At 50.1% G+C, this 27028-nt stretch overlaps 1 protein-coding gene and 1 pseudogene across 1 annotated transcript; both read left to right on the top strand.

Moving 5' to 3' along the window:
* The first annotated feature begins 2150 nt into the window (after positions 1-2150).
* Positions 2151-13403, top strand: LOC137096225 (zinc finger protein 135-like). Its single transcript, XM_067464928.1, has 2 exons — positions 2151-2296; positions 10344-13403. Exon 2 carries the CDS (start codon positions 10636-10638, stop codon positions 11947-11949), a length of 1314 nt encoding a protein of 437 aa, XP_067321029.1. The 5' UTR covers positions 2151-2296; positions 10344-10635; the 3' UTR covers positions 11950-13403.
* A 3084-nt stretch (positions 13404-16487) lies between these two features.
* LOC137096228 (zinc finger and SCAN domain-containing protein 2-like) lies at positions 16488-26090 on the top strand (annotated as a pseudogene).
* Positions 26091-27028: the final 938 nt, after the last annotated feature.

Genomic DNA, 27028 nt, shown 5'->3' with positions numbered 1-27028 from the left:
GGATGGCATCCTTGAAGTGACTGGACTGACCTTGAAGGAGACCCTGGGGGTGGTGATGGCCGACAGGGAGCTCTGGCGTGGGCTGGTCCATGAGGTCACAAAGAGTCGGAGACGACTGAACGAATGAACAACAACAACATTTATGAAAGGTTTGGGGTTCCCTTGCCAGGTGGTCCTGAGGCTTTCAAGGACTTCCAAAGAGTGGAACTATGCGCCCTGGATCTCTCCCCGGATCCCCTTCCTCATCTCCTGAGGACTCAGGACCTGGCCAGACCACGAGAGAAAGGTCCTGATCCATCTGGGTTGGAAAGGGAGAGGCCTCTTGTTATCCAGAGGAAATCAGTGTCCTGGCCACAGAGTCTCTGGGTTTTTGCATTCACCGAGTTTTCACATTATCAGCCACTGATTTTCTGCATTTTGCTGTCGAAGGCTTTCATGGCCGGAATCACTGGGTCGCTGTGCGTGGCCGTGTTCCAGAAGCATTCCCGCCCACACCTCTCTATGGCAGGCATCCTCGGAGGGGTGAGGCCTGTGGGAAAGCAGGCAAGTGGGGTTGACATATCTGTGGGAAGCCAGGCAGGAAGCAGCCAGGCTTTGGACCTGCAAGGCTATTCAATGCGAATGAATGTGATCAATAATAATAATAATAATAATAATAATAATAATAATAACTTTATTTATACCCCGCTACCATCTCCCCAAGGGAGTTGGTGCGGCTTACATGAGGTCGAGCCCAAAGTACATCAACAGTAAAAGCAATAAGAAAACAATACAACAGTTAAAGTCAATCTCATAAACAAAAGTAAACAATAGACAGTACAGTCACAGCCAGCATTTAAAACCTATGGAAACATCCAGGCTTGCCTCCAACAGAGAGGAGTTCTTCCTCTCTCCCACCCTGGGCATCACTCCACAGGGATGTATGTCAGCCCAGCTTGCAAGAGGCCTCCCTCCCAACCTCTGGGGATGCCTTCAGCCAGAGAGAGATGGAGGGGAAATGTCAGGAGAGAGTGCTTCTGGAACCTGGCCAGGCAGCCTGGAAAACCATTCACAGCAACAACCCAGGGATGCATGCTGTGCCTGGGAGAGTCTCTTCATCATTGGCCCCCCAGAGAGAGAGGGGGGGAGGGAGGGGGAGGGAGGGAGGACTAGTTCCCCAACAACCCCTGTCCGGGCCCTGGCCCTCCCCTTGGCCCTCACCGCCGCCCCCCAGCACGGCCAGCAACATCTGAGTATGCCTGCCAGAGAGATGGAGGGGGAATGTCAGGAGAGAGTGCTTCTGGAACCTGGCCAGGCAGCCCGGAAAACCATTCACAGCAACAACGCAGGGATGCATGCTGTGCCTGTGAGAGTCTCTTCATCATTGGCCCCCCAGAGAGAGAGAGAGAGAGAGAGAGGGCCTCCCTCCTTGCCAGAGAGAGATGGAGGGGAAATGTCAGGAGAGAGTGCTTCTGGAACCTGGCCAGGCAGCCTGGAAAACCATTCACAGCAACAACGCAGGGATGCATGCTGTGCCTGTGAGAGTCTCTTCATCATTGGCCCCCCAGAGAGAGAGAGAGAGAGAGGGGGGGCCTCCCTCCTTGCCAGAGAGAGATGGAGGGGAAATGTCAGGAGAGAGTGCTTCTGGAACCTGGCCAGGCAGCCTGGAAAACCATTCACAGCAACAACGCAGGGATGCATGCTGTGCCTGTGAGAGTCTCTTCATCATTGGCCCCCCAGAGAGAGAGAGAGAGGGGGGGGGCTCCCTCCTTGCCAGGCGTGTCCTCCCTGCTTCCCTCCCTCCCTCCCTCCCCAGGCTGGGCCAGGAAGGAGAGAGAGAGAGAGAGAGGCCAGGCCTCTTCGGGGGGAGGAGCTGCAGCCTAGCTCTGCCTCCCTCCCTCCTTCCTTCCTGCAGCCCGGCGGCTCCTTTAAGGCCAAGCCCCGCCCCTCTTTGGGCACGGACGTCTCCTCCTCCTCCTCCTCCCGCCATGACAGCGCCGGGCGGAAGTAGGGCTTCTGGGTGACGTCACGGCCAGGCCATTGGAGACCGAGGGGAGGGGGGAGGCCTCCACGCGCGGGCGGAAGTGAGAGCGGGCGGCGCTTCTTCCGGTTGGGCCTAGCCAAGGAGGGAGAGGCAGCCAGGCTTCTTCTTCCCAGGTGGATGAGTGGGACCCTCCCGCGTGGGAGTGGAACCGTGAGGGAAGAAGGCCTACTCGGGAGTGTGGGAGGGAGGGAGGAGCAGGAGACTCCTGGGCGGCCTGCTCGTGGCCTGGCCTCTTCCTCGGCCTGGGATCCCCTCAGAGAAGAAGAGGAAGAGGTAGGCCCGAGGAGGGAGGGAGGGAGGCCCAAGGAGGCCTGTGCTGGGGAGTGGGCTCAGCCTGGGAAGGAAGGAAGGAAGGGAGGGAGAAGGAGGAGCCAGTCGGGAATCCCTCGCCCACAAACACACCTCCAGGCAGGCAGGCAGAGAGAGACGGGCAGGCAGGCAGGTGTGTGTGTGTGCGTGTGTGTCAAGGGAACTCAGGGCTGGCCACACACTCTCTTTGGGAAGGGGCTCCTTTCCTTCCTTCCTTCCAGAGTGGGCTTTGGGGAAGGCAGAAGGGCCCTGCGAGGGAGGGTTGGGCTAGGAGAGGCATTGCCACCCTTCTCCCTCCCTTGTCTCTCGCCCCCCTTTCTTCCCTTCACCCTTCCCTTTCTTTTTTCCCTTCCTCCTTCCCTTCTTCCTCCTCTCCCTCCCTCCCTCCCTCCTTCTGCTCTTCCTTCCCTGCCCCCTTCCTTCCCCCCTTTCTTCCTTCTCTCCCTCCTTCCTTACTTCATTCCACCCTTCATCCCTTCCTTCCTCTCTTCCTTCCACTCTTCCTTCCTTGCCCCCTTCCTTCATCCCTTTCTTCCTTCTCTCACTCTTTCCTCACTTCATTCCCCCCTTCCTCCCTTTCTTCCTTCTCTCCCTCCTTCCTTACTTCATTCCACCCTTCATCCCTTCCTTCCACTCTTCCTTCCACTCTTCCTTCCTTGCCCCCTTCCTTCATCCCTTTCTTCCTTCTCTCACTCTTTCCTCACTTCATTCCTCCCTTCCTCCCTCCCTTCCTTCCTCCCCCTCCTTCCTTACTTCATTCCTCCCTTCCTTCCTCCCTTTCTTCCCTTCTCCCCATCCCTCCCTTTTTTCCTTCTCTCCCTGCTTCCTTACTTCATTCCTCCCTTTGTCCCTTCCTTCCTCACTTCCTTATTTATTTATTTACTCTGGAAGAGGGAGCCGGTCGGGCATCCCTCGCCCACAAACACACCTCGAGGCAGACAGACAGACAGAGAGAGATGGGCAGGCAGGCAGGCAGGCAGACGTGCGTGTCGAGGGAACTCCGGGCTGGCCACACACTCTTTGGAAAGGGCTCCTTTCCTTCCTTCCTTCCTTCCTTCCTTCCTTCCTTCCTTCCTTCCTTCCAGAGTGGGATTTAGGGAAGGCAGAAGAGCCCTGCGAGGGAGGGTTGGGCTAGGAGTGTCATTGCCCCGCTTCTCCCTCCCTTGTCTGCCCCCCCCTTTCTTCCCTTAACCCTTCTCTTTTTTTCCTTCTTCCTAATTCCTCCTTTCCTTCCTCCTCTCCTTCCTTCCTTCCTTCATCCCTTCCTCCCACCCTTCCTTACCCACTTCCTTCCTCCCTTTCTTCCTTCTCTCACCTCTTCCTTACTTCATTCCACGCTTCATCCCTTCCTCCCTCTCTTCCTTCCACTCTTCCTTCCTTCCTTCTCTCACCCCTTTCTTACTTCATTCCCCCTTCCTCTCTTCCTTCCCCCCTTCCTTCCTTCCTCCCTCCCTTTCTTCCCTTCTCCCCTCCCTCCCTCTCTTCCTTCTCTCCATCCTTCCTTACTTCATTCCTCCCTCCATCCCTTCCTTCCCCTCTTCCCTCCGTTCTTCCTTCCTTGCTCCCTTCCTTGCTCCCTTCCTTCCTTCTCTCATCCCTTACTTACTTCATTCCCCCCTTCCTCTCTTCCTTCCCCCCTTCCTTCCTTCCTCCTTTTCTTCCCTACTCCCCCTCCCTCCCTCTCTTCTTCTCTCCATCCCTTCCTGCCTCTCTTCCTCCTGCTCTTCCTTCCTTGCTCCCTTCCTTACTTCTCTCACCCCTTCCTTACTTCCTTCTCCCCTTCCTTCCTTCCTCCCTTTCTTCCCTTCTCACCCTCCTTCTCTTCCTTCATCCTTCCTTACTTCATTCCTCCCTCCATCCCTTCCTCCCTCTCTTCCTCCTGCTCTTCCTTCCTTGCTCCCTACCTTCATCCCTTTCTTCCCTTCTCTCCCTCCCTCTCTTTTTCCCTTGAGAAAGAAGCCCCAAAGTGACCAGAATCATGCTTTCCCATAGTAGATCTGCCACTCTCCGAATACACCACCTCTGTCCTTCCCATGGAGCAGAGCATGGCGGGTGAACAGTGTCTCTGTCTGTCACACTTTGAGCATTATTAGGCTGAGTCTTTTATAGGCATATTCTGTTGATGTCGTCCCAAAGTTGTAAATTAATGATAGACGTCTTCCGTCCTGGCTTCCATCTCAGTCTTGATCTTCTTGATTGGTGTTGACAAACACAAGGCTTGTGTTGACTTCCTTCTTAACATAAGGAAGGTTGCAAACATTTCCTTTATCCCTCTCCCAGTTCTTATCAGGGTTTCTCATTAGCAAGTGCAGCAAGCAGGTAGTTAGTGATTGCAGGCCTTCATATTATACTGATGTCTCCAAAATCATTCACTCCATTCATACATCCTTCCATTCATTCCCACACATCATATTAAATTCACATTTATCAAATTTGCACATTCAATTTCTTATCACACTTTGACATCCAAAGACAGTTGGAATGTGTCCAGAGGAGGGTGACTAAAATGATCAAGGGTCTGGAGAACAAGCCCTATGAGGAGCGGCTTAAGGAGCTGGGCATGTTTAGCCTGAAGAAGAGAAGGCTGAGAGGAGATATGATAGCCATGTATAAATATGTGAGAGGAAGCCACAGGGAGGAGGAGGGAGCAAGCTTGTTTTCTGCTTCCCTGGAGACTAGGACGCGGAACCATGGCTTCAAACTACAAGAGAGGAGATTCTATCTGAACACAAGGAAGAACTTCTTGACTGTGAGAGCTGTTCAGCAGTGGAACTCTCTGCCCCGGAGTGTGGTGGAGGCTCCTTCTTTGGAAGCTTTTAAATAGGGGCTGGATGGCCATCTGTCAGAGGTGATTTGAATGCAATATTCCTGCTTGTTGGCAGAATGGGGTTAGACTGGATGGCCCAGAAGGTCTCTTCCAACTCTTTTGATTCTATGACAGCCTTGTTTGCGCTTCGCTCTGGGAACCATCCCTTTCCTTGAGTTCCTGAAATTTGTCCCCCATTTTGAGCCCCTTGAAGAGGGATTGAGCCAGGTTCAACCGATTCGTTTTTAAGAATTCTGTATTTAATTCAGTTTAGTATCTAGACCTTGTGGATTTAACTTGCTAGGCTCTGAATGCCACACGCACTTGAGTCTTCCCTTCATTTGCTTCATCGCTGCCAAGGAGCAGGTTTGGCTCGGCTTCGTGAGAGGGGACGTTCCAGAGCCATCGTGTCTGTTGCCCTAGGTAGTTAATGATTTTGGTGTCTTCAAAATTATTCACTCTCATTGGGTTGTTGTAGGTTTTTCCGGGCTAAATGGCCATGTTCTAGAGGCATATTTTCTCCTGACGTTTCGCCTGCATCTATCGCAAGCATCCTCGGAGGTAGTGAGGTCTGTTTGGAAGTAGGAAAATTCATATATCTGTGGAATGACCAGGGTAGGACAAAGAACTCTTGTCTGATGGAGCTAGGTATGACTGTTTCAACTGACCACCTTGATTAGCATACAATGGCCTGGCAGTGAACTCTCATTCATTCATTCATTCATTCATTCATTCATTCATTCTTTCATTCAGTTTCATTCAAACCATATATCATATCAAATCTGCACGTTATATTTCTTGTGACAAGCAGATGGTGAATCCTGGGTGGCATATGTTGTTCTCAGCCTGGGAATCAGCCCCGGAATGGTGGGTGGCCTCAAAGGGCTCCTGACTGACCCTCCCCACCCCCCACCCGACCCTCCCCTTGGGGCCTGCCTGGGGTTCTCCCTAGGCCAGCCTGGGTCCACATCCGTGGCTGGTGGGCCTGGCAGAGGCCTAGCTGTGGGCGGAGGAGGAGGAGAAGGCAGACGTGTGTGTGTGTGTGTGTGTGCCAAGGGAACTCAGGGCTGGGCACACACTCTTTGGGAAGGGCTCCTTTCCTTCCAGAGTGGGCTTTAGGGAAGGCAGAAGGGCCCTGCGAGGGAGGGTTGCCCTGCTTGTGCCATTGCCCTTGTCTCCCTCCCGTGTCTCCCTCTCTTTCTTTCCTTAACCCTTCCCTTTCTTTTTTTCCTAATTCCTCCTTTCCTTCCTCCTCTCCTTCCTTCCTTCCTTCAGCCCTTCCTTCCACTCTTCCTTCCTTACCCACTTCCTTCCTCCCTTTCTTCCTTCTCTCACCTCTTCCTTACTTCATTCCACGCTTCATCCCTTCCTCCCTCTCTTCCTTCTCCTCTTCCTTCCTTGCTCCCTTCCTTCCTTCTCTCACCCCTTTCTTACTTCATTCCCCTCTTCCTCTCTTCCTTCCCCCTTCCTTCCTTCCTTCCTTCCTCCCTTTCTTCCCTTCTCCCCTCCCTCCCTCTCTTCCTTCTCTCCATCCTTCCTTACTTCATTCCTCCCTCCATCCCTTCCTTCCTCTCTTCCCTCCGCTCTTCCTTCCTTGCTCCCTTCCTTCCTCCCTTTCTTCCTTCTCTCACCTCTTCCTTACTCCATTCCCCCCTTCCACTCTTCCTTCCTCTCTTCCTTCCCCCCTTCCTTCCTTCCCTTCTCCCCCTCCCTCCCTCTCTTCCTTCTCTCCATCCTTCCTTACTTCATTCCTCCCTTCATCCCTCTCTTCCTTCTCCTCTTCCTTCCTTGCTCCCTTCCTTCCTTCTCTCACCCCTTTCTTACTTCATTCCCCCCTTCCTCTCTTCCTTCCCCCCTTCCTTCCTTCCTTCCTTCCTTCCTCCCTTTCTTCCCTTCTCCCCTCCCTCCCTCTCTTCCTTCTCTCCATCCTTCCTTACTTCATTCCTCCCTCCATCCCTTCCTTCCTCTCTTTCCTTGCTCCCTTCTTCCCTTTCTTCCTTCTCTCACCTCTTCCTTACTTCATTCCCCCCTTCCTCTCTTCCATCCCCCCTTCCTTCCTTCCCTTCTCCCCCTCCCTCCCTCTCTTCCTTCTCTCCATCCTTCCTTACTTCATTCCTCCCTCCATCCCTTCCTCCCTCTCTTCCTCCTGCTCTTCCTTCCTTGCTCCCTTCCTTGTTCCCTTCCTTCCTTCTCTCACCCCTTCCTTATTTCATTCTCCCCTTCCTTCCTTCCTCCCTTTCTTCCCTTCTCTCCCTCCCTCCCTTCCTTCATCCTTCCTTACTTCATTCCTCCCTCCCTCCATCCCTTCCTTCCTCTCTTCCTCCTGCTCTTCCTTCCTTGCTCCCTACCTTCATCCCTTTCTTCCCTTCTCTCCTCCCCTCTCTTTTTTCCCTTGAGAAAGAAGCCCCAAAGTGACCAGAATCATGCTTTCCCATAGTAGATCTGCCACTCTCCGAATACACCACCTCTGTCCTTCCCATGGAGCAGAGCATGGCGGGTGAACAGTGTCTCTGTCTGTCACACTTTGAGCATTATTAGGCTGAGTCTTTTATAGGCATATTCTGTTGATGTCGTCCCAAAGTTGTAAATTAATGATAGACGTCTTCCATCCTGGCTTCCATCTCAGTGTTGATATTCTTGATTGGTGTTGACAAAGACAAGGCTTGTGTTGACTTCCTTCTCAACATAAGGAAGGTTACAAACATTTCCTTTATCCCTCTCCCAGTTCTTATCAGGGTTTCTCATTAGCAAGTCCAGCAAGCAGGTAGTTAGTGATTGCAGGCCTTCATATTCTACTGATGTCTCCAAAATCATTAACTCCATTCATACATCCTTCCATTCATTCCCACACATCATATTAAATTCACATTTATCAAATTTGCACATTCAATTTCTTATCACACTTTGACATCCAAAGACAGCTGGAATGTGTCCAGAGGAGGGCGACTAAAATGATCAAGGGTCTGGAGAACAAGCCCTATGAGGAGCGGCTTAAGGAGCTGGGCATGTTTAACCTGAAGAAGAGAAGGCTGAGAGGAGACATGATGAGAGCCATGTATAAATATGTGAGAGGAAGCCACAGGGAGGAGGAGGGAGCAAGCTTGTTTTCTGCTTCCCTGGAGACTAGGACGCAATGGAACAATGGCTTCAAACTACCAGAGAGGAGATTCCATCTGAACATGAGGAAGAACTTCCTGACTGTGAGAGTTGTTCAGCAGTGGAACTCTCTGCCCCCGAGTGTGTTGGAGGCTTTTAAACAGAGGCTGGATGGCCATCTGTCAGGGGTGATTTGAATGCAATATTCCTGCTTCTTGGCAGAATGGGGTTGGACTGGATGGCCCAGAAGGTCTCTTCCAACTCTTTGATTATATGACAGCCTTGTTTGCGCTTTGCTCTGGGAACGATCCCCTTCCTTGAGTTCCTGAAAATTGTCCCCCATTTTGAGCCCCTTGAAGAGGGATTGAGCCAGATTCAACCGATCCGTTTTTAAGAATTCTGTATTTAATTCAGTTGAGTATCTAGACCTTGTGGATTTGACTTGCTAGGCTCTGAATGCCACACGCACTTGACTCTTCTCTTCATTTGCTTCATGGCTGCCAAGGAGCAGGTTTGGCTCGGCTACGTGAGAGGGGACGTTCCAGAGCCATCGTGTCTGTTGCCCTAAGTAGTTAATGATTTTGGTGTCTTCAAAATTATTCACTCTCATTCATTCATTCATTCATTCAGTTTCATTCAAACCATATATCATATCCAATCTGCACGTTATATTTCTTGTGACAAGCGGATGGTGAATCCTGGGTGGCATATGTTGTTCTGTGTCAGAAAGTAGAGCTGATGTGTTCTCTCCAGTGCAGTTTTCTGAATCAGCACCCCAAATAACCAAACCGAATCTAATGTTGACCAAAAACTGATTCGTAACCCTTTGGGTACTAATGTTGGAGAGGGGTCCCTGGCCAAAGTGGCCCCTGGTCCCAAAAAAGGTTGGGAGCCACGGCACTAGGCAGACGGCGCAAGGGATTGCAAATGGAAGCCTAGGCAAGCCATGGGAAATTCAAACAGGGACCCCGCAGGGATGCCCGCTCTCGCCTCTTCTATTCATAAAACTTCTTACAATACTGTTAAGGGACATCAGAGGTGAGGAAATGGTTTCTGGAGAAAGGATTGAACAGGAAAATATAATTTTAATATGAGAAAAGAGTAAATATAGAGAGGTCTAGAAGGTGAAACGTATGATTATAGCTTTCTTTGAGACTAGATTGGGAGAGACCAGAGGTCACCTATCTTCCCCCATTCCCCCCCCCCTTTTCAGTAAAGGATGTATAAAAAATGAGGGTGCAGATAAAAGCAGTGTTACATGGACATGAAGTCTGTATAAATATGAGCACCCACGGAAACCAGGAGGGCCTTCTCTTCTGCCATCTCCCCATGATGTGCTGCCCTCCTCTCCAAAGCCCACCTGGTGCAGAGGTTGGTGCAACTCCAGTCTCCAGGTCTACATTCTCATCCCTTTCCTTTCAAATGAATTACAACTCATAAACCATTAATAAGAAAAAATTAAAATAGTAAAACCTGAACAATTGTGTTTTGGGAACACAAGCTCATGTTTTTAAGAAACACATTTTTCACACCACACTGCAGAGCTGGAGGTAATCCGTGAAGCCTGGGTTGGCTGCAACTCATCCACCGCTCCCCATTCATGAGCAAAGGAAGGGCGGGAAGGATGTCAATGCCTTCGGGAGGCAGGAAGAGGAGGGTGGAGGGGCCTGCAAAGACAGGAGGGGAGGGTGGACTCAAAAGGAGAAGGCCCAAAAAGCCACGCGGAGGAAGAATCCCTGTAGCCTCAGAAAAGTTATGAGTCTGCCCTTCCAAGGAGGAGAAGAGCGTGCTTCCCCTTTGAAGTCCTGTGTCTCTTTCCTGCAGGACTCTGGAGTTTGTAGTTGAGAGAGGCCCAGGACCCCCCTGGCTGAGGATTAGAAAGGCCCCTCCCTGAACACCTAGCAGTGTAAGAAATCGCACACAGAGAATCTTTGTGCCTGTCCCCTTTGTACCTGAGGAAGGATTGTTCGTAGTTTGCCAAGTGTCACCTGGCAATGGGCAGCTTCCTCTTCCTCTTGGTTTGCTACAGCACTAGACTTCCTCTTCGTGTTCCATGAGATCTTTCTCTGTTCAACTGCTGAAGAGATTTCCCTTTCATTTCTCTGGCAGGTAACTTCGGAACAAGTTCTGCGAAGAATGCCTTGTGAGAGCTTGGCCTGAGGAGTGCTGTCAGTTCAAAGTGACTTCAAGATACACAGCAATGACAACAAGAAAAAATAAGTACCAGAAAAATATTTTTGAGGCTACATACCTGTGCTGTTAAGGCGGGAAATAAGATTTTGGTGTAGAAAGAGAGGCCTGGGAAACCAAGCAGAAGGCTACAGCAATACAAAAACTGTCCTGTTCAGGAGGTTATATCTGTGAACCCCTGGCATCATATTAGAATTATAAATGTAAAAGAATGGCAAGCACTCTACCTCCCTATCCTAGATCAGACACAGGGGAGAAGTTACATCAGTGTATGGAGTGTGGAAAACAATTTGATTGGGAAAGTTCTCTTACTGTACATGAACGGACGCACACAGGAGAGAAGCCATATCAATGCATGGAATGTGGAAAGAGCTTCAGTCAGAGTGGCACTCTACATTCCCATCAGAGGATCCACACAGGGGAGAAGCCGCATAAATGCATAGAATGTGGAGAAAGCTTCAGTCAGAGTGGCCATCTACGTTCCCATCAAAGGACGCACACAGGGGAGAAGCCACATAGATGCATGGAATGTGGAGAAAGCTTCAGTCGTAGTGATAGTCTGTGTTCCCATCAAAGGATCCACACAGGGGAGAAGCCATATCAATGCATGGAATGTGGAAAGAGCTTCAGTCAGAGTGGCCATCTACGTTCCCATAAAAGGATACACACAGGGGAGAAGCCACATAAATGTATGGAATGTGGAAAGAGCTTCAGTCGTAGTGATAGTCTGTGTTCCCATCAAAGGATCCACACAGGGGAAAAGCCATATAAATGTATGGAATGTGGAGAAAGCTTCAGTGAGAGTCGTACTCTACGTTCCCATCAAAGGATGCACACAGGGGAGAAGCCATATAAATGCATGGAATGTGGAAAGAGTTTCAGTCACAGTGAACATCTGCATTCCCATCAAAGGATCCACACAGGGGCGAAGCCACATATATGCATGGAATGTGGAAGGAGCTTCAGTCGCAGTCACACTCTACGTTCCCATCTAAGGACCCACACAGGGGAGAAGCCATATAAATGCATGGAATGTGGAGAAAGCTTCAGTCACAGTGGCAATCTGCGTGCCCATAAAAGGATCCACACAGGGGAGAAGCCATATGAATGTATGGAATGTGGAGAAAGCTTCAGTCACAGTGGCAGTCTACGTTGCCATCAAAGGATGCACACAGGGGAGAAGCCACATAAATGCATGGAATGTGGAAAGAGCTTTAGTCATAGTAGCACTCTACATTCCCATCAAAGGATCCACACAGGGGAGAAGCCACATAAATGCATGGAATGTGGAGGAAGCTTCAGTCAGAGTGGGACTCTTCATAACCATCAAAGGATCCACACAGGGGCGAAGCCATATAAATGTATGGAATGTGGAAAGAGCTTCAGTCGCAGTGGCAGTCTACGTTCCCATCAAAGGATCCACACAGGGGCGAAGCCATATAAATGTATGGAATGTGGAAAGAGCTTCAGTCGCAGTGACACTCTACGTTCCCACCAAATGACTCACACAGTACAGAAGCCATAGAAGTGCATAGAATGTGGAGAAAGTTTCAGGCAGAGTAACTGTCTCGATTCCTTCCAAATCTATCTACATTGCTTTCAAAGGAGCCACATCGTAGAGAAGCCATATAAATGCACGGAATGTGGGAAGAGCTTTAGAGAACGTTCAGCATACAATAAACATCACGGAACTCATGCGCCGCTAGAGGAGACCTGCCTTTCAGTTTCTGAGCTCTCTTTCAAAAAAATATTGGAAGGAAAGAGGAAGGCCGGCACCTCTCTCTCTCTCTCTCTCTCTCTCTCCCTCCTATGGACTAGTTTGTGTGGCCTTGGTCGATGGCTACTGGGAGCAGGTCTCACTCAGAAGGGGATTTTTCTCCGTATTGCAGCAAGCTCCGAAGGGGTTCCCCTTGCCTCCTCCATAAGAAAGCCATCCCAGGCTTCTAGGGTGATCTGTGGAGGTTTGCTGAAAGGAGCAGCAGCTGAGATCTCTGGAGAAAAGGGTTCTGAAAAAGAAGAGCTCTTTGGTAGCAGAGAAGGTCATCTCTTCATACCCCCGTCTCGCGTCTTGGCTCTGTTGCCCCTCGGTTAGAATTTTGGCCTCTAGCCATGTACCTGTCACCCTTTTCTGGACTTTGTTGTATCCTGAATCGTTGACTGACTTCTGGTTTCATTTATGAACCAGAACTTTGTTTGTATGCCTGACTTTCTGGCTTGAGTTTGGGACTCTGAATTCGGTTTGTACTCTTGTTATTTTATCAGCTCTGTTGAATGAACTCCTGGCATGTGACTCTTGGACTGTAACCTTTCTTCTTGCTCCTGACCTGGATCTGCAGTGCTCTACAATTGGACTCCTGACCTTAACTTGCTGCAATTGTATTATTTTAGCAGGACTGGTGCAATGGGTTAAACCCTTGTGCTGGCTGAACTGCTGACTTTCTTGCGGAATATACATTACCCGAGATTCATTAGAGTGCTTTTGGAGAAGGAAGAAGATGGAGAGTCAGCATGTCTGATTTCCAGGCATTTATTCCTATCTCTGCAGAGTAGAGGGTGTACAGCAAACAAGGGGCTGACACCTTGGAGGTCTGAATCGCTTCAATGTTTATAGCATAATATCAACCTTTCCACACATGCGCAGAAAGAGTCCGACATTTACACAATACAATCATTAATAGGCATTTCCATATACAGTTGCCAAAAACATCTTTATCAGGTCTTGGCAGCCACGTTGTGAACCCAAACATCTGCTTGATTATGTAACTTATCCCAGCCTTCACCCGTTACCCTAAGATGACACTTATAAGTGTAATGCCTTAAATCTCTAATTGACTTATAACTTTTATATGCTTATAACATAAGATTTGATCAAGGCAATCTCCTTTAGTTAATTCAGCCTTATAACTTCATTATAAGTTATTTCTTAATATGGAGATCATGAAGGAAATTACTTAGGATAAAGCTTTTCTGAAATTGCCTGCTATTAGTATTTACATTATGTGGTCAGAGGATGGCGCTCTCTCACCATTTGACCTTAGATGTTCCAAGTCTTGGCTCAATACTGTTGATCTCTTTGTCCTGCCAAACTTCTCTTCTTGACTTCATATCTAAGTAAACATCGGCTACAGCAAACACTTCTGACTGACCAAGGTCCAGTGACGATCAATAACATCTGTAGGTTTCTCAGGCATGAGGAAGTTCCCTCTTTAGAAATAGTCTTTTCCTTTCGAAGGATCAGGTGAGAACTTAAATCTTCTATTTTATTCTAAATTATTGTGATTTCCCTTTATTATTATTTTATTTTCTGCTAATGGCTGCCACAACTTGAAGTTTGGTGGATTGAATCCGCGAGACAGAGAGAGCTCCCATCTGTCAGCCCTAGCTTCCCCGTGAGGTGACACAAGAGAAGCCTCCCAGCAGGATGGGAACACATTTGGGCATTCCCTGGGCAATGTCTTTGTAGACGTCCAGTTCTCTCACACCAGAAGCGACTTGCAGTATGTTCTCTATTCATTTCTGACACTGTAAAAAAGCCAGACTGAAGACTTGGAAGTAAATATGGTCTGGGCTTATCTTGTGTTTGTTTACTAAACCTCGGGCTTTATACCGGGAGGGCTCTGGTACGCGAGACCATGAGTCTTGCTTTGTGTGTACTTATCGCTGCTTAGAGTGAACCCCTTTTCTGTATTTGAGGCTGTTTAATAATTTTAAACCCAAAAGTATTTTTTTTCCACACACGGATAATATAACTATCAGGGCATTTGAAAAGGTGGTTGAAAGAGACAGAGAGAGATTGTCGCGGACCAAAATTTACACCCATTCCAACATGACATCCATAGAAAGGAATACCATAAAAAGATTGGCCAACATGAAAGGATACATCTGGAAGAAGGCAGATAAAGGAGGATCAATAGTTCCATTAAACAAAACGGATTACGTAAAAGAGGTAGAGAGACACCCACGTCTTTCTATAAACCAACCCTAAGGATCCTACAGACAAAATACGTTTTTTAATCTGAACAGTATGTACAGAAGGACTCACTTTAGGATGCATCTCAGATCAGCAATTTGAATTTCTGCAAAACAAGAATCCCAGAATTCCAGTGTTTTATGTTCCACCTAAAATACACCAAGGAAATATGCCTCCCCCAGGGAGACCAATTGTATCCGACTCTTCCTCCATCCTGGAACCCCTAGTGCAGTTTTTGGATTATTATTTACAACCACAAGAGAAAACCACAAGAATATATAAAACAATTACTTATACTTAAAACAGCGCCCAATAACCTTAGGTACCTGGTGAGGTTCCAATAAGTCAGATCGGCCAGGATAGAGAACAAAGTTATTCAGGTTTGAAGGCCAACAACAGAGGTTCATCACAATGTGGCCAAAATGGATACCACTCGATGTACAAGCATAACTTCACAGAGAAAATCATGACTTTCAATACGCTTTCGCAGCTATTCAGACCTTCCATGCCTCCCTCCTGATGGGTTATGATATTAGCCAGCTAGGATCCGCGCCATGATTGGTGGAGGCTCCTTTGGCATCACAATGGGAAGGAGAGGTTTCCCATGGCAGGAAGAACGGCCAATTCTTGGAGGGTTTAAAGGTCCATTCTGTTGTGAGGACACCCTGTGGAGGGGGCAAAACTGAGGAGGGAGATGGCGTGGGTGTGCAGATGATTCCTTGGTTGACTTAATGTCTAATTCCGAAGAAGACAACAGTGCCAGGCACAGAACACAAAAGGTGATAATGCCGGCCAGGTACCCATTCAAAAGGCTAATTTATTCATCTTTGCTCAACTTTTTCTTCTGTGGGAATCCTAAACCTCTGGACACACCTGGCCAGGAAAAGAAGGCAAAACAGCTCAACTGATAAAGGGATTGTCTGTCTGTCACACACACACAAAAGGGATTCCATGTCTAGGTTTGGGAGATCGCTAGAGGGATATTTCCTGATGGTACTGGACTCTCTGTTCCCAGGGTTGTATGTACATAGAAGGGAAGGGGACCAGGGGCCTTCACCATACATTTGAGACACTCTGAATACAGCAGGCCCCAAAATATAATTCAATACATTTGTGAAAGGTTTGGAGTTCCCTTGCCAGGTCCTCCTGAGTCTTTCAGGGGCTTCCAAAGAGTGGCATTCTGGGCCCTGGATCTCTCCCCGCATCCCCTTCCTCGCCTCCTGAGCACTTAGAACCTGGCCAGGCCAGAAGAGAAGGTCTCCTGGAAAGGGAGAGGCCTCTTCTCATCCAGAGGAAATCTATCTCCTGGCCACGGAGTCTCTGGGTTTTGCAATCACTGTGTTTTCACATTAACAGCCATTGCTATTCTGCATTTTCTTGTCGAAGGCTTCCATGGCTGGAATCCCTGTGTTGCTGTGAGTCTTCCAAGCTGCGTGGCCGTGTTCCAGAAGCAAGGCCATTCAATAATGCTAGTGAAGGTGGTCAATTGCAACCTCCACACGTGCCTCCAACAGACAGGAGTTCTTTCTTCCTCTCTCCAAGCCTGGGCATCCCTCCACAGGGATGTATGTCGACCCCACTCGCCCAGTTTGCAAGAGGCCTCCCTCCCAACCTCTGAGGATGCCTTCAGCCAGAGAGAGATGGAGGGCGAATGTCAGGAGAGAGTGCTTCTGGATCCTGGCCAGGCAGCCCGGAAAACAACTCATAGGAACACAAGGATGCCTTTTGTGTCTCTGAGAGCTTCCTTCTTCCCCAGAGAGAGAGACAGACAGAGAGAGAGAGAGAGAGAGGAGTCCCCCCACAGCCTGTCCCTCCCCGGCTAGGCCCTCCCTCCCTCCGAGGTGTTCCCTGCCAGGTCCGGAAGGAGAGGCCAGGCCTCCTCGGGAGGAACTGCAGCCTAGCTCTGCCTCCCAGCCTCCTTCCTTCCTGCAGCCCGGCGGCTCCTTTAAGGCCAAGCCCCGCCCCTCTTTGGGTTGACGTAACTCCCCGCCATGACAGCGCCGGGCGGAAGTAGGCCTCCGGGGTGACGTCACGGCCAGGCCGTTGTTGACAGAGAGAAGGGAAGGGGGGGAGGCCTCCGAGAGGGGCGGAAGTGGGAGAGAGCGGCGCTGCTTCCGGTTGGGCCTAGCCAAGGAGGGAGAGGCAGCCCCAGTTCCCAGGTGGATGAGTGGGATCTTCCCGCGTGGGAGTGGAACCGTGAGGGAAGAAGGGCCTCGGGAGTGTGGGAGGGAGGGAGGAGCAGGAGGCTCTTCGGAGAATGCTCGTGGACGGGCCTCCTCCTCCTCCTCCTGGGATTCCCTCAGGGAAGAGGAGGAGGGAGGCCTGAGGCCTGTGCTGGGGAGTGGGGCTCAGCCCGGAAGGGTCGCCTCCTCGAGAAAGAGAGAGGGGAGGGAGGGAGGGAAAGGCCCCCAAAGCCCCCTGACCCTGCCCTTGGGGCCTGCCTGCGTGTCTCCCTGGGTCAGCCTGGGTCCACCTCCGTGCCTGGGGGGCCTGGCGGGGGGGGGGCTTCCTGTGGGTGGAGGAGGAGGAGAAGCCCCCCCCCCGCAGCCCCCACCCCCTTCCTTCCTCCCCAGCTCACTCTCCCAACCCCCACCTGGGCGCAAAGGGGGGGGCGAGAGAAGGGGGTGGGGGGTCGGCCTGGTCCCTCGCCCACAAACATACCTCCAGGCAGGGAGACAGACAGAGAGAGATGGACAGGCAGGCAGGGGTGTGTGTGTGTGTGTGTGTGTGCGTGTCAAGGGAACTCAGGGCTGGCCACACACTCCCTTTGGGAAGGGCTCCTTTCATTCCTTCCAGAGTAGGCTTTGGGGAAGGCAGAAGGGCCATTGGGCTAGGAGTGCCATTGCAGTCTCCCTCCTTTGTCTCCCCCCCTTTCTTCCCTTCACCCTTACCTTTCTTCTTTTTTTCCTTCTTCCTCCTTTCTTTCCCTTCCTCCCTTTCTTCCTCCTTCATCCCTTCCTTCCGCTCCTCCTTCCTTGCCCCCTTCCTTCATCCCTCTCTTCCTTCTCTCACCCCTTCCTTACTTCATTCCACGCTTCATCCCTTCCTTCCGGAAGAGAGAGAGGGAGGGAGGGAGAGAGGCGCCCCTCGGGAAAGGCCCCCCAAGCCCCCTGACCCTGCCCTTGGGCCCTGCCTGCGTGTCTCCCTGGGTCAGCCTGGGTCCACCTCCGTGCCTGGGGGGCCTGGCGGGGGGGGGGGCTTCCTGTGGGCGGAGGAGGAGGAGGAGGAGGAGAAGCCCCCCCCGCAGCCCCCACCCCGCAGCCCCCACCCCCTTCCTTCCTCCCCAGCTCACTCTCCCAACCCCCACCTGGGCGCAAAGGGGGGGGGGGCGAGAGAAGGGGGATGAGGGGGTCGGCCTGGTCCCTCGCCCACAAACACACCTCCAGGCAGGGAGACAGACAGACAGAGATGGACAGGCAGGCAGGGGTGTGTGTGTGTGTCAAGGGAACTCAGGGCTGGGCACACACTCTCTTTGGGAAGGGCTCCTCTCCTTCCTTCCAGAGTGGGCTTTACATAAGGCAGAGGGGCCATTGGGCTAGGAGGGCCATTGCAGTCTCCCTCCTTTGTCTCCCCCCCTTTCTTCCCTTCACCCTCCCCTTTCTTCTTTTTTCCTTCTTCCTCCTTTCTTTCTCTTCCTCCCTTTCTTCCTCCTTCATCCCTTTCTTCCTTCCCTCACCCCTTCCTTACTTCATCCCTTCCTTCCTCCCTCCCTCTTTCTTCCTTCTCTCACCCCTTCCTTACTTCATTCCACACTTCATCCCTTCCTTCCTCTCTTCCTTCTCTCCCTCCTTCCTTACTTCATTCCACGCTTCATCCCTTCCTCTCTTCCTTCTGCTCTTGCTCCCTTGCTCCCTTCCTTCATCCATTTCTTCCCTTCTCTCCCTCCCTTTCTTCCTTTTCTCCCTCCCTCCTTACTTCCTTCCTCCCTTCCTTCCTCCCTCTCTTTCTTCCTTCTCTCACCCCTTCCTTACTTCATTCCACGCTTCATCCCTTCCTTCCTCTCTTCCTTCTCTCCCTCCTTCCTTACTTCATTCCTCCCTTCATCCCTTCCTTCCTTCTGCTCTTGCTTCCTTGCTCCCTTCATCCATTTCTTCCCTTCTCTCCCTCCCTTTCTTCCTTTTCTCCCTCCCTCCTTACTTCATTCCTCCCTTCCTTCCTCCCTCTCTTTCTTCCTTCTCTCACTTCTTCCTTACTTCATTCCTCCATCCCTTCCTTCCTCTCTTCCTTCCACTCTTGCTTCCTTGCTCCCTTCCTTCATCCATTTCCTCCCTTCTCTCCCTCCCTTTCTTCCTTCTCTCCATCCTTCCTTACTTCATTCCTCCCTTCATCCCTTCCTTCCTCTCTTCCTTGCTTGCTTGCTCCCTTCCTCCCTCCCACCCTTCCCTTTCTTCCCTTCCTCCATCCTTCCTTACTTCATTCCTCTCTTCCTTCTGCTCTTCCTTCCTTGCTCCCCTACCTTCATCCCTTTCTTCCCTTCTTTCCCGTCCTCTCTTTTTTTCCTTCTCTCCCTGCTTCCTTAAATCATTCCTCACTTCATTCCTCCCTTTATCCCTTCCTTCCACTCTTCCTCCCTTCCTTCTTCCCTTCTCTCCCTCCTTTCTTACTTCATTCCTCCCTTTATCCCTTCCTTCCACTCTTCCTCCCTTCCTTTTTACCTTCTCTCCCTCCTTCCTTACTTCATTCCTCCCTTTATCCCTTCCTTCCACTCTTCCTCCCTTCCTTCCTTCCCTTCTCTCCTTCATTCCTCCCTTCGTCCCTCCCTTCTTCCCTACCTTTCTCCCTTCTCTCCCTCCTTGTTGCTTGACCTACTTAGTCACTAAACAAGATAATTACAAACAATAAGGTTTGTCTTCACACACATACTTGTGTCCTGCAAGGATTTACCGGAACAACATGTTCATAGATAGATAGATAGGTGTGTGTGTGTCAAGGAAAATCAGGGCACTTGCATGGCGCCGGTTGCACGCTATGTTTTGATATGTTTTGAAATGTGCTCGTTTCCATCCAGTGTGTGCTTTAGGGATGCCAGGCGCCCTGGGAGTGAGGCTGGCAGAGTTTGGAGGAGGTTTGCGCTGTCAAATTGCTTGAACAACATGCAGAATAATTTTTTGGATGCTTTTGACATGAATGACTTTTCAATGACTTTGAAGCATACGTTCTTTGTGTTGCAATTTCCAGTGTGAGAAGGTATATCAGATTGCAGAAAAACATTTAGACATACGGATTCTATGCAACTACATTGGATGTACAATTACATTGGTTAACAAACAAACAAAGGGGAAGTGCATTTTCACTCAACACTCACACCCACATGTACACGCATTCATCCACATGCATCCAAATATTACCATATCTTTTTCTACCTCCTTGGAGGAGTACCTCTTAGGCCAGACCCTGATTTCCTGCAGCCTGCCAACGCATACTTCCATATCGCCATAACTTCAAAATGCCAAAGCTTCTTCCCTAAGCACAATGCCAAGGACCAGATCTCTCTTTTCCATACAACAGGACCTGACTCCCTGCACAAAATCTAAGACTCCAGAAGCGCCTTCCTTCTTCCTCTTCCCTTGAGAGAGAAGCCCCAAAGTGACCAGAATCATGCTTTCCCATAGTAGATCTGCCACTCTCCGAATACACCACCTCTGTCCTTCCCATGGAGCAGAGCATGGCGGGTGAACAGTGTCTCTGTCTGTCACACTTTGAGCATTATTAGGCTGAGTCTTTTATAGGCATATTCTGTTGATGTCGTCCCAAAGTTGTAAATTAATGATAGACGTCTTCCGTCCTGGCTTCCATCTCAGTGTTGATCTTCTTGATTGGTGTTGACAAACACAAGGCTTGTGTTGACTTCCTTCTTAACATAAGGAAGGTTGCAAACATTTCCTTTATCCCTCTCCCAGTTCTTATCAAGGTTTCTCATTAGCAAGTCCAGCAAGCAGGTAGTTAGTGATTGCAGGCCTTCATATTATACTGATGTCTCCAAAATCATTCACTCCATTCATACATCCTTCCATTCAATCCCACACATCATATTAAATTCACATTTATCAAATTTGAACATTCAATTTCTTATTACACTTTGACATCCAAAGACAGCTGGAATGTGTCCAGAGGAGGGCAACTAAAATGATCAAGGGTCTGGAGAACAAGCCCTATGAGGAGCGGCTTAAGGAGCTGGGCATGTTTAGCCTGAAGAAGAGAAGGCTGAGAGGAGATATGATGAGAGCCATGTATACATATGTGAGTTCACCGAGAAGCTGGCAGAGATGAAGCGAAGGAAGAGGGAACTAGAGAGTGTGTGGCGTTCGGATCCGAGTGAGCCAAATCGAACACGGTTTGTGTCCTTTTTAAGGGGATATGCCGCGGCAATAAAAGCCGCAAAGAAGGCCTTCTTTGCGGCCACTATTGCGTCTGCAAAGAATCGTCCGGCTGAGCTGTTCCGAATTGTCAGAGGCCTTTTAAATCCCACCGCTCAAGGTGGGAACCCAGATGATTCGACTTCTCACTGTGAAGCTTTTGCTCAGTTCTTTGCAGACAAAGTCGCTTTGATCCGTTCTGGTCTGGATACCATGTTAATGGCAGTCTCTGAGGATGTAACACGAACACCTGCTTGTCCAGTTTTGATGGATTCATTTCAATTGGCGAAACCCGAGGATGTGGACAAAATACTTGGAGGAATGAGGCCAACCACATTCATCCTGGACCCCTGCCCATCCTGGCTTCTAAAGGAGGCCAGAGGGGGATTGGCTGAATGGGTTAAGGTGGTGGTTAATGCTTCCCTTTGGGAAGGCAAGATTCCAGCGAGCTTAAAACAAGCTATAATAAAACCGCTGTTGAAGAAACCATCACTGGACCCCACTAAATTCGACAACTATCGGCCAGTTTCCAATCTCCCCTTCTTGGGCAAAGTCTTGGAACGTGTGGTGGCCTCACAACTCCAGGTATTCTTGGTAGACATGGATTATCTAGACCCGGCACAGTCTGGCTTTAGGCCGGGACATGGTACCGAGACAGCCTTGGTCGCCTTAGTGGATGATCTGCGCCGGGAGCTAGACAGGGGGAGTGTGTGCCTGTTGGTGCTGCTTGACCTCTCAGCGGCCTTCGATACCGTCGACCATGGTATTCTTCTGGGACGCCTCGGGGAGATGGGTCTTGGAGGTACTGTTTTGCAGTGCCTCCGGTCATTCCTAGAGGGTTGATCTCAGAAGGTGTTGTTGGGGGACACCTGTTCAACCCCACAACCATTGTCTTGTGGGGTTCCTCAGGGCTCAATATTGTCTCCCATATTGTTTAACATCTACATGAAGCCGCTGGGGGAGATCATCCGGAGTTTCGGGGTACGGTGTCATCTGTATGCGGATGATGTCCAACTCTGTCACTCCTTTCCACCTGCTACTAAGGAGGCCGTCCAGGTCCTGAACTGGTGCTTGGCCGCTGTGACGGTTTGGATGAGGGCGAACAAATTGAAATTGAATCCAGACAAGACAGAGTTACTTCTGGTCAGTCGCAAGGCCGAACAAGGCATAGGGTTACAGCCTGTGTTGGATGGGGCCGCACTCCCCCTGAAGACGCAGGTTTGCAGCTTGGGAGTGACCCTGGACTCATCGCTGAGCCTGGAATCCCAGGTTTCGGCGGTGACCAGGGGAGCATTTGCACAGCTAAAGCTTGTGTGCCAGCTGCGCCCGTACCTTGGGAAGTCTGACTTGGCCACGGTAGTCCACGCTCTGGTTACATCCCGTTTAGACTACTGCAACGCTCTCTACGTGGGGTTGCCTTTGAAGACAGCTCGGAAGCTCCAACTAGTCCAACGCTCGGCAGCCATGATTTTAACAGGAGCGGAGCGCAGGGAGCATACAACCCCTCTGTTGCGCCAACTCCACTGGCTACCGATCTGCTACCGGGCTCAATTCAAAGTGCTGGCATTGGCCTTTAAAGCCCTAAATGGTTTGGGCCCAAGCTACCTATCCGACCGCATCTCTGCCTATGAACACACCAGAACTTTGAGATCTTCCGGGGAGACCCTGCTCTCGATCCCGCCTGCTTCTCAAGCTCGGCTGGCGGGGACGAGAGATAGGGCCTTCTCGGTGGTGGCTTCTCGGCTGTGGAACGCCCTTCCTACGGACATTAGACTAGCACCATCTCTAATGGTATTCCGCAAAAAAGTGAAGACCTGGCTGTTTGAGCAGGCGTTCGAATAATTAGTGCAATGATTGGTTAATGAACACTGGAATGGAACAATGGATGACGAATCTGGAACATGTTTTTGATGACGAGTCGACAGTGAATGGGTATTGTAGTAACTGTTTATTAATTGTGTAATGTGTTAGGTTGTTAACTGTTTCTATACTGTAGCACTGAATTTTTTGCTGTTCGTATTTGTTGTGAACCGCTGTGAGTCGCCTTTGGGCTGAGAACAGCAGTATATAAGTAAGGTAAATAAATAAATAAACAAATAAACATGAGGAAGAACTTCCTGACTGTGAGAGCTGTTCAGCAGTGGAACTCTCTGCCCCGGAGTGTGGTGAAGGCTCCTTCTTTAGACGCTTTTAAACGGGCTGGATAGCCATCTGTCAGGGGTGATTTGAATGCAATATTCCTGCTTCTTGGCAGAATGGGGTTGGACTGGATAATGGCCCAAGAGGTCTCTTCCCACTCTTTGATTCTATGATTCTATGACAGTCAGCCTTGTTTGCGCTTCGCTCTGGGTGTAATCCGTGAAGCCTGGGGTGGCTGCAACACACCCACCGCTCCCCAATCATGAGCAAAGGAAGGGCGGGAAGGATGTCAGTGCCTTCGGGAGGCAGGAAGAGGAGGGCAGAGGGGCCGGCAAAGACAGGAGGGGAGGGTGGACTCAAAAGGAGAAGGCCCAAAAAGCCATGCGGAGGAAGAATCCCTGCAGCCTCAGAAAAGTTATGAGTCTGGCCTTCCAAGGAGGAGAAGAGCGTGCTTCCCCTTTGAAGTCCGGTGTCTGTTTCCTGCAGGACTCTGGAGTTTGTAGTTGAGAGAGGCCCAGGACCCCCCTGGCTGAGGATTAGAAAGGCCCCTCCCTGAACACCTGGCAGTGTAAGAAATCGCACACAGAATCTTTGTGCCTGTCCCCTTTGTACCTGAGGAAGGATTGTTTGTAGTTTGCCAAGTGTCACCTGGCAATGGGCAGCTTCCCTCTTCCTCTTGGTTTGCTGCAGCACTAGACTTCCTCTTCGTGTTCCATGACATCTTTCTCTGTTCAATTCCTGAAGAGATTTTCCTCTCATTTCTCTGGCAGGTAACTTCGGAACAAGTTCTGCGAAGAATGCTTTGTGAGAGCTTTGTCTGAGGAGTGCTGTAAGTTCAAAGTGACTTCAAGATACGCAGCAATGACAACAAGAAAAATAAGTACTAGAAAAATATTTGTGAGGCTACATACCTGTGCTGTTGTTAAGGCGGGAAATAAGATTTTGCTGTAAAAAGAGAGGCCTGGGAAACCAAGCAGAAGGCTACAGCAATACAAAAACTGTCCTGTCCAAGAGGTTATATCTGTGAACCCCTGGCATCATATTTGAATTATAAATGTGGAAGAATGGCAAGCCCTTTACCTCTGTGTCCTAGATCAGACACACGGGAGAAGTTACATCAGTGTTTGGAATGTGGGAAACAATTTGAAAAGAAAAGTTCTCTTGCTGTACATGAACGGACCCACACAGGGGAGAAGCCATATCAATGCGTGGAATGTGAAGAAAGTTTCTGTACGAGTGGAAATCTACGTACCCATCAAAGGAAGCACACAGGGGAGAAGCCATATCAATGCGTGGAATGTGGAAAGAGCTTCAGTCACAGTTGTACTCTACGTTCCCATCAAAGGATCCACACAGGGGAGAAGCCACATAAATGCATGGAATGTGGAGAAAGCTTCAGTCAGAGTGGCCATCTACGTTCCCATCAAAGGAAGCACACAGGGGAGAAGCCATATAAATGCATGGAATGTGGAGAAAGCTTCAGTCAGAGTGGCACTCTACATTCCCATCAAAGGATCCACACAGGGGAGAAGCCACATAAATGCATGGAATGTGGAGAAAGTTTCAGTCGCAGTGGCACTCTACGTTCCCATCAAAGGATCCACACAGGGGAGAAGCCATATAAATGTATGGAATGTGGAGAAAGTTTCAGTCTCAGTGGCGCTCTACGTACCCATCAAAGGATCCACACAGGGGAGAAGCCACATAAATGCGTGGAATGTGGAAAGAGTTTCAGTCAGAGTAGCCATCTACGTCGCCATCTAAGGATCCACACAAGGGAGAAGCCACATAAATGCATGGAATGTGGAGAAAGTTTCAGTCAGAGTGGCACTCTACGTTCCCATCAAAGGATCCACACAGGGGAGAAGCCACATAAATGCATGGAATGTGGAAAGAGTTTCAGTGAGAGTGGCACTCTACGTTCCCATCAAAGGATCCACACAGGGGAGAAGCCACATAAATGCGTGGAATGTGGAAAGAGTTTCAGTCAGAGTGGCACTCTACGTTCCCATCAAAGGATCCACACAGGGGAGAAGCCACATAAATGCATGGAATGTGGAAAGAGTTTCAGTGAGAGTGGCCATCTACGTTCCCATCAAAGGATCCACACGGGGGAGAAACCACATAAATGCATGGAATGTGGAAAGAGCTTCAGTGACAGTGGCACTCTACGGTCCCATCAAAGGAAGCACACAGGGGAGAAGCCATATAAATGTATGGAATGTGGAAAAAGCTTCAGTCACAGTGGCAATCTTCGTTCCCACCAAATGACTCACACAGTACAGAAGCCATAGAAGTGCACAGAATGTGGAGAAAGTTTCAGTCCAAATCTATCTACATTGCTTTTAAAGGAGCCACATCGTAGAGAAGCCATATAAATGCACGGAATGTGGGAAGAGCTTTAGAGAACATTCAGCATACAATAAACATCACGGAACTCATGCGCCGCTAGAGGAGACCTGCCTTTCAGTTTCTGAGCTCTCTTTCAAAAAATATTGGAATGAAAGAAGTAGGCCGGCACCTGGCTCTCTCTCTTTCTCTCTACCATGAACTAGTTTGTATGGCCTTTGTTCTGGAACAGCTGTTCCAGGAGCTCCAGATTTATTTGCTGTGTTTAAATGTTTGTGTGCAATCCCATGCTTGGGATTTTGCAGCAGGGGGTTTCCTGTTATAATTTGCATTTATAGGGTAAGCCACCTGCCAATTATAGTTAGGATCCCTGGTCCCGCCCCCTTTTTGCCTTTCGGAGGGAAGGGGACATTTTTCAGTTAGTCACAGCAAGAGAAGCCAAGGCAGAGGATGCGTACAGACGTTCCTCCTGTGCAAAGGCTTCGTCTTTTAAGACTTCCTGGGGAAGAACAGATTAAAGGCCTCTACAGATTCCCAAAGGGTTCCAGGGAACAGCTTCACAGCACTGAGAACCTCCGGAGGGAATAACAGCTCTTCATTTCAGCTAAGTGATTTCAAGCCTGATGGTACGTCTGTTCGGTTCTGAGACGCAGTTCAGCCGGTAGCAGACTCAGACCAGTCAGGTTTAAGTTCACAGCAGCCTGGGAGGAGCTTTAAAGGGGAATTTTTCCTGTTAAACAAAGTTTATTGAAGATAGTGCCTGTTTCCTGTAAACAAGACTGCAAGAGCCAATAGACTATTTAGAATTCTTACAGTTCCTGCTTGTTCATTAATAAAGACTGTTGTATTTAAGCTTAAGTCTCCTAAAGCCTGTTTAATGGGGAAAATTCCTCTAAAGGTTCTTTCTCGGACCCCCGGGCTTCCCACTGGACGCAAGCCTTGCATTCTCTCTTAGAAGCATTTAATTTCAGCTCCAGCGGCGACAGAACAGCCTTGGTCGATGGCTACTGGGAGCAGGTCTCACTCAGAAGGGGATTTTTCTCCGTATTGCAGAAAGCTCCGAAGGGGTTCCCCTAGCCTCCTCCATAAGAAACCCATCCCAGGCTTCTAGGGTGATCTGTGGAGGTTTGCTGAAAGGAGCAGCAGCTGAGATCTCTGGATAAAAGGGTAAAAGTAGGGCTTCTGGGTGACGTCACGGCCAGGACATTGGAGAGAGAGAGAGGGAAGGGGGGGAGGCCTACGCGGGAAGTCGGCAACACTTCTTCCAAAGTGGAGTGGAGGGAGGACTCGGGAGTGTGTGTGGGAAGGAAGGAAGGAAGGAAGTAGGGAGGGAGGGAAGGAAGGGGGGGAGGCCTCCGCAAGAAGTCGGCAACGCTTCTTCCCAGGTGGAGTGGAGGGAGGCCTCAGGAGTGTGTGTGGGATGGAAGGAAGGAAGAAGGGACGGAGGGAGGGAGGGAAGGGGGGGAGGCCTCCGCGGGAAGTCAGCAACGCTTCTTCCCAGGTGGAGTGGAGGGAGGCCTCAGGAGTGTGTGTCGGAAGGAAAGAAGGAGGGAGGGAGGGAAAGGGGGGAGGCCTCCACGGGAAGTTGGCAACGCTTCTTCCCAGGTGGAGTGGAGGGAGGCCTCAGGAGTGTGTGTGGGAAGGAAGGAAGGAGAAAGGGGGGGGAGGCCTCCGCTGGAAGTCGGCAATGCTTCTTCCCAGGTGGAGTGGAGGGAGGCCTCAGGAGTGTGTGTGGGAAGGAAGGAAGGAAGGAAGGAAGGAAGGAGGGAGGGAGGGAGGAAGGGAAGAGG

This window comes from Anolis sagrei, chromosome 2 (assembly GCF_037176765.1).
Source record: "Anolis sagrei isolate rAnoSag1 chromosome 2, rAnoSag1.mat, whole genome shotgun sequence".
Taxonomy (NCBI): domain Eukaryota; kingdom Metazoa; phylum Chordata; class Lepidosauria; order Squamata; family Dactyloidae; genus Anolis; species Anolis sagrei.
This window is presented reverse-complemented; position numbering and strand designations above follow the sequence as displayed.